The sequence below is a fragment of the Eriocheir sinensis genome, chromosome 42 (genome assembly GCF_024679095.1).
Source record: "Eriocheir sinensis breed Jianghai 21 chromosome 42, ASM2467909v1, whole genome shotgun sequence".
Classification (NCBI taxonomy): Eukaryota; Metazoa; Arthropoda; class Malacostraca; order Decapoda; family Varunidae; genus Eriocheir; species Eriocheir sinensis.
The window spans coordinates 4,408,721-4,417,844 of NC_066550.1; the positions used below are offsets into that span (position 1 = coordinate 4,408,721).

General features: G+C 48.3%; 1 protein-coding gene across 1 annotated transcript; it reads right to left on the minus strand.

Annotated features, from left to right (window-relative positions):
• Positions 1-297: 297 nt before the first annotated feature.
• Positions 298-7,542, minus strand: LOC127009840 (uncharacterized). The gene is made up of 2 exons (XM_050883204.1): positions 6,850-7,542; positions 298-2,762 (listed from the first exon to the last, which is right to left on the minus strand). Exon 2 carries the CDS (start codon positions 2,428-2,430, stop codon positions 1,444-1,446), a length of 987 nt encoding a protein of 328 aa, XP_050739161.1. The 5' UTR covers positions 2,431-2,762; positions 6,850-7,542; the 3' UTR covers positions 298-1,443.
• Positions 7,543-9,124: the final 1,582 nt, after the last annotated feature.

A 9,124-nucleotide genomic window follows, 5' to 3' on the forward strand; every position in this document is an offset into this window, starting at 1 on the left:
GAGATAGTAGGAGGGAACAGAGTAGAGATTGCTGTCAGTAGCCTCAGAAACCCATGTTTCGGTGAGGAAGAGAAGGTAAGGTTTAGAGGAGGAGAGATGGTTGTTTCTAAAATTGGCTTTTTAAGTTTGCATTGAAAATCACTAGTGGACTAATTAACTTCTGTACATCAAACTTCCTTTAACGAACTTAAGTCTGCAAACCAAAATATTTCATTAATAAACTTGTATCTTTATTTTTACTTTTTGTAGGTGCTGCCTATAGCATAGTAGGCTTTCTCGAAGAGTAGTTTTGATGTAACGGGCTTGTCGGGGGGCGTTTAAAGGGTGTTGATTAAGACTTCAGCTTCCTTAAGGCGAATTATATTCGTAGCCTTTATGTACAAGAAGCGACGGAGCGAGAGCGACTGTCGTTGTGTGTCAGTCGGACTCTCGTGAAGGAGTGGCGAGTTACAGGTTGGAAAATAATTGTTACAATTGGTCACGTATGTCAAGGTGACCTCCACGCACCATCGGAGTGCGAAGTATACAAAACTGAGACGGTAAACACTGACGGACGACATTCCTATAAGGTGGCGTGATCTATCTGTCGTGGATTTTTCCATTGACAATTGTATGCCTAATTCGTGGTGATATTAAATAATAATAATACATTGATATCCTACTATAACACTGCTCGGTCACCTACCAGTGATCGCGACCTCGCGATATACAAAAATCTAAATAGCAGTCTAGTTACCATGAACATACATAGTGGGAGTTTGTCAAGCAGACTGCCTATGATACAATTACATTAAAACACTGGCTATGTAAGAACAGATGTGGAGTTATAATATAAATAGTGAGAGGGAAACCACAACGTGTGTGACATGAAACATAAGAAACCTCTCAAAAGATAAATATAAGGACACATGTGACATGTATAAGAAGCTATCAACTGGCATAGTTACAGACAATGAAACGTTGATCTAGCTCCTAAAAAAAATACAGTAGTGAAACACAGTACAATGTTAAGTATAGGAGCAGCCAGGTTTCTGTCCCCTGACTTGTCTGAGAAAAGGAAAAACTACCTTGCCAGTGGCCTCCCTGCATCCAGTCGCCGTGTCTGCACAACCAAATAATCGTGCAGGACAGAGTTTCTCCTAATAAGGTAGCACATGACGACGAGACTGACGAACATCAGAAACATTGGTACAAAAAATCCAGGGTACAGGTAGGGGAGATGCAAATAATCAGGCAGCGTTTCCTCCAGGGTTTCCGCAAACTCTGTTTTGTTTGCGAAAGACAATGAATTAAGGGAATTAGTCACATACGAGATGCTGGAGAAATGAATGTCATCGAGAGACCGTAGAGGAAACACTCGATGGGAAATATTGGCCGTGAAAACCAGACGGATCCGGGACGGGTACGTTGTTATGTTAGTGGAGCGGATATAGCATGCTTCCGCTATGGCATAGTGACCAGTAACCCGTTGATAAGTGGTACCCTCCGGGCAGATGACCGATACATAGAATGACTGAGGGAAATAAAAATAATGCAGACCCTGAAAGTTCTTATGGAAAACAGGCGTTGGTGTAAGCTGCTTGTAGGGGCCAGGGAAAGAGCGTCAGACGCGTTCACGCGGGTGAGGGCGATCTCGCATACCCCTCCCCGAACTGGAAGGAAGGCAAAGAGAGACGCAGAGCAATAGAATCGCCCGAAGACCGTCTCCTTGCAATACTGCAAGAGTGAGTAGCTACCCGTTGAATACAGAGCGAAATCCTTCGCGATTAGAACAAGAGACGGGGACGTGTCCAGGGCTAACACACTGTCCTTTGCTGAAAAAGGGAACGGGACAATTTCGTGTGCCTCAAACACGTCCGCCGTCTGAAATGGAACATGAATGATTATGGCATCAGGGGTGAGGCTGGACTCAATCAAGGGGTAAAAATATTGACTCATGTCCGGGGTGAATAAAGGTGTTAGGCTATAATTTTGATACCCGATCTGGACAGTCGTTCTCAAATCGTGTAGAGGGAACAAGGCAGGTGTGACTCTACCGTGCGCTGCATCAACCATGTTGCTAATAACCTGCTGATTAGCCGTTGCGACGGAGTTAATGACGTTTTCCAATACATGCAAGGCCTGATCTAGGAGGAGAAACTGATTCACCTGGTCGATCTGTTTGACAACTATGTTGATAACCTCTACCATCTTATTTGTCTGCTCTAGCAGTTCCTCAATGTTAGTATGCAATTGCGCAAGTTTTCTACAATTGGCGTTGATCACCCTGCGATTTCGAGCAGCAAAGGAAAGTACATGAGCGTAGTGGTCCCGCAAATCGCGAACGTCCTCGTCGGTAGCCGTACCGAAAAGGAACTTTGAGGCGGACCCAACGATGTTGAGCAACCCCCTCTTTACCCGAGAGTGAACTGAGTGAAAACTATAATCCATGTTTACCTCATCAACTTTTCCCCGTAAGAACAGAATCCTATCCTCCAGTAGTTGAAAAGAGTCAGAGAGTTGGTACTAGAAGGTGCCTTTGATTCCCTAGTCTTGGTAGCCCGTATGGCGTCTGCCATGCCGAGTAGTTTTTCTGAGACTATCCTGATTGTGTCCGTGGTGTTGGTCAAGGAAGTATATGGATATTTTACGAGGAGCACATCTTCTATGAGGAAGACCTCTCCTATGTGTGCCGTGAGGGCACCAGGCTTCAGGTGGATGGGTGTTGTTGCAAGCAGGGAGCCGAGGGACAACAAGATGGTCAGAAAACGCAACATCATGATCTGAAAGTGGTGGGAATGAAGTATTTAAACCCGTGGTCTCAAGTTATAGCTATGGGTGTTGGGATTATCTTGTTGAACATTTGACTCTGAGGGGGAAGTACCAATATCAAGGTCCAAAGGTGAGGGAATTACTTTCAGACGATCACTGTGAACTTCTAGACTGACTCCACTATTCGACTCGAGAACCTCGAACCGATTTCCCCTGACATTCCGAACAACTCGGTAAGGACCCACAAATTTAGCCCCAGTTTCGAACTCCTTTCCGCTTGCTTAATCATGACTGTGTCACCCTCTTTGAAATTCACCGGGACGGCCTGTTTGTGTTGTTTTGACATCATTTCAACCTTCGTAGCTTTTAACGTACACCTAACTTCTGAGTGTATCTTGGAAAACATATGCATCTGCTGTTGTGCGTACCTATCAATGTTGTAGAGAGGTTGTTGTGGGATTGTTAGGAAGTCGTACGGAAGACGTTTCTCCACCCCATATAAGATGTAGTAGGAGACTTCCCGTAGAGTCGTTTACCGACGTATTTATGGAAGCGGCTATATGCGATAGCCAATCCTCCCAGTTATCGTGGAGATCGTTCACGATAGGCCTGAGGACCTGTAAGATTTTCCTATTAGCCCTCTCCGCCAACCCATTAGCAGCTGGGTGGTAAGCTGTGATGAAGGATTGCGTGATGTTAAACTGAGCGCATATTTCGCTCAATACTGAGTTCCTAAACTCGGTGCCATTGTCACTCAAAAGAATTCGAGGAGACGAATGTGGACACAACACGTGAGTCACGAGGGCATGGGCCACGCGTGTGGCTGTCTTGTCCTTGAGAGGCGCTAGAACTAGAAACCTAGAGAACTGGTCGACGCACACCAATAAGTAGCGCGAGCCATGTTGGCTCTGGGGGAGCTGTAATAAGTCTATATTAACAACATCCCATGGCGCCTCTGGTACTGGGTATTGCAACATAGGTGCTGGCCCTTTGACGGACCCCTTGTGCTTAGCACAAACGACGCAATGTGCGACATGTTTTTCTACATCAACCCGTAATGTGGGCCAGTAGAATTTTCGTCTGGTGACAGATAGCGTCTTGTCTCTTCCTGGGTGACCCGCAATGGGTGTGTTATGGACCAGCTTAAGCGTCACGGGGACGTATTTGTCTGGGATGACCAGTTGGTCTATAGGTACCGGTTTGGTTGGCCATGACCTACAAAGGAGGTTGTCCTCTGATAGGAAGAATTGTGAAAAAGGAACTGGCAATTCAGGAAGGTTTGATTCGTCTCCCGACTCGAGGGCGTAAATTAACCTCTTCCACACAGGGTGGTCTCGCTGAGCAGTGTGTAGCTCAGGTGAAGTGAAGTTGTGGATGACCTCTGGGGTGGTAATCGCGCCTATCGGAATATTCCGAGATAAGGCATCTGCGACCACATTTGTTTTCCCGGTGATATATTTTATCTCCGGATTGTATGCTTGGATCGTTAAGAACCATCTTGCCAGACGACCGTGTAGGTTTTTTTCCTTGAAAAGATCAGTTATGGCCGCGTGGTCCGTATACACCACAATTATGTACCCCATCACTATGTCACGAAAATGCTTCAGAGCCCACACAATGGCATGAGCCTCTAGGTGGGTAACAGAATAGTTCTTTACCGGAGCTGTTAGTACTCGACTGGCGAACGCTATCACATGCTTTTTGCCGGACTTATCTGTTTGCATCAGAGCGGCTCCTAGTCCACTAGCCGAAGCGTCGGTACAAAGCTGAAAGGGGTCCTTGAAATCCGGAAAGACAAGGACCGGAGCCTGTGTAAGCGCTTTCTTTAAATCCTCAAAACTCGTTTGTTGAGCTGGGAGCCACTGAAATGGTACGTCTTTCTTTAAAAGATGGGTTAGGGGACTCGCGCGTGCTGCGAAGTCCTTAATGAAAGGCCTGTAATAACCTGCGACACCCAAGAAAGACCGTACCTTGTCCGCAGACGTTGGCTGAGGAACTCGGCAATAGCCTTTATTTTGTCGTCCACTGTGTGGATGCCGAATTCGTCCACGACATGCCCCAAGAACTTGATCCGAGGCTTTAAAAATTCACATTTGGTGATTTTGAGCTTTAATCCGACCTCTTGAAGTCTGTGTAGGACTGCTTTTAGTGTTTCCATGTGTGCATGCACGTCTTTACTTGCTATGATGATGTCGTCTAAATACACATAGACAGAGTTGCCCAGCAAGTCACCAAAAATACTGTTCATTGTCCTTTGGAAGGTCAAGGGAGCTCCTTTGAGCCCGAACGGCATCCTCGTCCACTCATAGTGGCCATGAGGCGTGCTGAAAGCCGTTATTTCACGTGACTCGGGGGCCATGGGCAGTTGCCAGTAGCCACTGACCAGATCAAGACTCGTAAAGACTTTATTTCCTCTACCGAGACACATCAGAAGATCTCTAAGAACGGGAAGCGGAAAATGATCATCCACGGTCGCGGTGTTCACACGCCGGAAATCAATCACAGGGCGATAAGAACCGTCTTTCTTTGGAACCAGAAACAAGGGTGAATTCCACGGGGAATTCGATTCTTTGATGACACCTTGTTCTAACATTTCAGAGATAAGTTGTTGCACCACCTCCCTCTGACTGTGGGGGAGCTTGTACGCATTGATATATACAGGATTTGTATTGGGTTTTAACTTAATGTGGTGTTCAGCACACTGCGTAACTCCAAGCGGCTCGCCTGGTAGAGCAAGCGCCCCCCGATAATGTTCCAGAAGCTGGACTAAGGTTGGCTTAATTTCGGAATAGTGTGCAACTTTTAGGAATGCCTCTAAATTAGCTGTGTCTTGTTCGGGAGAAGCCTGACACGCCGAGGTTATGCCTGAGACTTGGGCTGAAGGGTATTCAGCTGGTTCCGGGGCGACATTTCTCCCATACACTAGACACTGGCATAATCGAACACCGTGTTTTAAGGATACAGGGGATCCAGACGTGTTTATTACCAATGCCTCTGCAAAACCTCCCTCCTTGACTGTTGCAAGAGTTACCTCCACCGTCACGCGGTGTACGCGAGGAACTCCGTCGATACACACATCACTGCGTTAGGCAAACGGATTTTAACAAGTTTTGCAGCACGATCCGGAACTATATGAGGACCTTCTACGACTGCCGTTACTGTCCGCCACAAGTCTGCAATGGTTTCGTGTGGTTTGACCGTAAGAGGTGACACTTGGGCGGTGGCAGTCCCTGAGTCTGTGGTGGGTTGGTCATTTTCCACCTCTGAGGGTGAGATTACAGTTGACAGAGGCGATGGATTTACCATCCCCTGTATGCGTCGGCCTTGATACACGATCGCGTTGCTTTCAGGGTTTATGGTTATGTGCAGGTCTTTCATGGCGTTTAATCCTAAGATCCCATCCACAGGTAAAGCAAACCTGCTAGAGACATAAAAGAAATCTCGAAAGGGACATACTTTTTCATGTAAGCTGACTGTTAGTGGTACTCGCCCAAGGATTCCCAAAGTGGTGCCCGTCACGCCTACCACATTCAGGTCGTTCTCTTGGAGCGGCCAAATTTTCCCCACTCGCCTGTCGTGTCAGAGACCTGTAAGCGGAGTCGGAGATGACATTGACTGTGGCACCTGTGTCAACCGCTAAGGTGAGTGAAATTTTGCCCACCTTGCAAGGGAGGGCAATTATGCTTGTCCGTCCCAAGGCGGCAATGACGGAGTCAAGTTGCTCCCAATTAGTATTTTCCTTAAGGGACACTTGGATGTACGCCTCGGGGCTGTCACGAAGTCATGTCTTTTTATTCTGAGAAGAGGAGTGTGGTTTACTGTCCGCTGAGGACTTGTACTTCTGTTCCTCCTTGGCCTTTTGTATTGCAGAACAACTGTCTGAATCATGAAAACAATTCCCGTGGATATGGCAAAAGGCAGCCTTCCGCTGATGGTTTGGCCTAGGGTTCCTGTGTGATGAATGATGCCCGCCCCTGTAACCTCCTGACCTCCTATCTGAGCCCTGTCTTGAATGTGTTGATTCCCTACGTTTCGCGAAGCAAGAATGTTCAGAATGTCCTGATTGTTTGCAAAAACTACAGGTGAGAGAGACCTTACTTTGAGCCTGTAATACTGCGGCTGGTGCGAGGGGATGCTGGTGAGGGTGTCCTTGAACCTTGAGTGGGTTGTAAGTATGCAGACGAACCCGGGGGTGAACGAATTCTGCGGCCTGTAATTGATAAATAATGAGTGCCTGAACATAAGATTACCTTAGTAAATTCACCGGTTGTGGTATCGTGTTCCAGTCCCTCTTCACTTGAAGGACGAGCCAACTGTTTAAAGGTGTCGCCGAGTTTAGCGAGAGTGTCTTTGTTCATACTATGGTGTAAATCATTTACAAAATAGGAGCATATGTTGATAGCTGTAAATATGAACCAATAAACGGAACGTGTATGAATGAATAGTTTGCGTTGAAACCCTAAAAAGGCAAGAAAGAATGGCTAGCAAGGTGCCTGTTTAGACGTAATAGAAGTTAAGGTTATAATGGAATGCCTTAATGATATGGGTATCTATAGAAAGAATAACTATATAAACAAAGTGGTATGTTAAGTGAGTATACCATTGAAGCTCACGTTTTCTCTCGAGCGGTGAAAAGAAAACGGAGGCAGGGCACACTGATGAAGATTAACTTTGATCAGGGAACTCACACTATACTCAATAGACTCGCTAGCAAACAATAAGAAAGAATCAATATCGTATGCGAATGAACGTTACTCTCACAATTATGACTGAATAACAGTGTTAGGAACACAGAAATAAAAAATCGTCCTCTGCACGGACAATAATGAAATAAGCCGAGTCGGCATATTTGGACAAGAAGGGAATATCCACAAATACCAAGATTAATTAGCTGATGTAGTGGAGAGGGCGACGGCTTGTGATGCCCTGGGGTACGTGCAGTCGTTGTAGGCGCGTCAGGGAACCTCGGCCGCGGCCACAGCGGCGGTGAGAGGTGAGGGATGGGCTGACATCGGAGGACTCGCAATGGAGGTTGAAAAACTGCTGACCCAGCAATTTGAGCGGCCGCGTTTGCGCGGATGGGAGCCGGTACACTGCCACCAGACGAATGACGGACGCGTCGTCCTTGTTATAGTAAGAGATGGGCGGCGGTGGCAGATAAGACGACTTGGATGTGTAGCCTCTTGAGAAGACGCCTTGCAAGAAACGGTAGTGGGAACAGCTTGCAGTCACCGGGAGATGGCCGCGGGTACCCTTGCTGACTGTATGCCGGAAGAGGTTTGGGCCGATGCTCCCGGCAGCGGCGGTGTTGCCGCCAGCTGTGGAGCGAGGGGCATGTGGGGTGTCCCAAGGTCAGCGGGGCGTGCCTCCTCGTTGCTGGTGTGAATACTTCTGCCGTATCGTGGAGTGGCTTGCAGGGTTCGTAGCAGTGCTGGCTTGAAGCGGGGGAGCGGCTTGTAGATTGTGGCCCTCGCGTTCGGCTGCGTAGGCCTGTGGGTGTGATCGGGGCTTTAAGGCTTGACGCCTGTAGAGTTGCTTGAAGCTGGTGTGCTCGAGGCTTGTAGGCTTGACGCCTGTAGAGTTGCTTGAAGCTGGTGTGCTCGAGGCTTGTAGGCTGGACGCCTGTAGAGTTGCTTGTAGCTGGTGTGCTCGAGGCTTGTAGGCTGGACGCCTGTAGAGTTGCTTGCAGCTGGTGTGCTCGAGGCTTGTAGGCTGGACGCCTGTAGAGTTGCTTATAGCTGGTGTGCTCGAGGCTTGTAGGCTGGACGCCTGTAGAGTTGCTTATAGCTGGTGTGCTCGAGGCTTGTAGGCTGGACGCCTGTAGAGTTGCTTATAGCTGGTGTGCTCGAGGCTTGTAGGCTGGACGCCTGTAGAGTTGCTGCTGGTGTGCTCGAGGCTTGGAGGCTGTAGGCTTGTAGGCTGGACGCCTGTAGAGTTGCTTGTAGCCGGTGTGCTCGAGGCTTGTAGGCTGGACGCCTGTAGAGTTGCTTGTAGCTGGTGTGCTCGAGGCTTGTAGGCTGGACGCCTGTAGAGTTGCTTGTAGCTGGTGTGCTCGAGGCTTGGGCTGGACGCCTGTAGAGTTGCTTGCAGCTGGTGTGCTCGAGGCTTGTAGGCTGGACGCCTGTAGAGTTGCTTGCAGCTGGTGTGCTCGAGGCTTGTAGGCTGGACGCCTGTAGAGTTGCTTGCAGCTGGTGTGCTCGAGGCTTGTAGGCTGGACGCCTGTAGAGTTGCTTGCAGCTGGTGTGCTCGAGGCTTGTAGGCTTGACGCCTGTAGAGTTGCTTGCAGCTGGTGTGCTCGAGGCTTGTAGGCTGGACGCCTGTAGAGTTGCTTGTAGCTGGTGTGCTCGAGGCTCGTAGGCTGGACGCCTGTAGA

Coding starts and splice junctions, on each gene's coding strand:
- LOC127009840 (XM_050883204.1), bottom strand. CDS start 2,430: ATGGATTATAGTTTTCACTCAGTTCACTCTCGGGTAAAGAGGGGGTTG.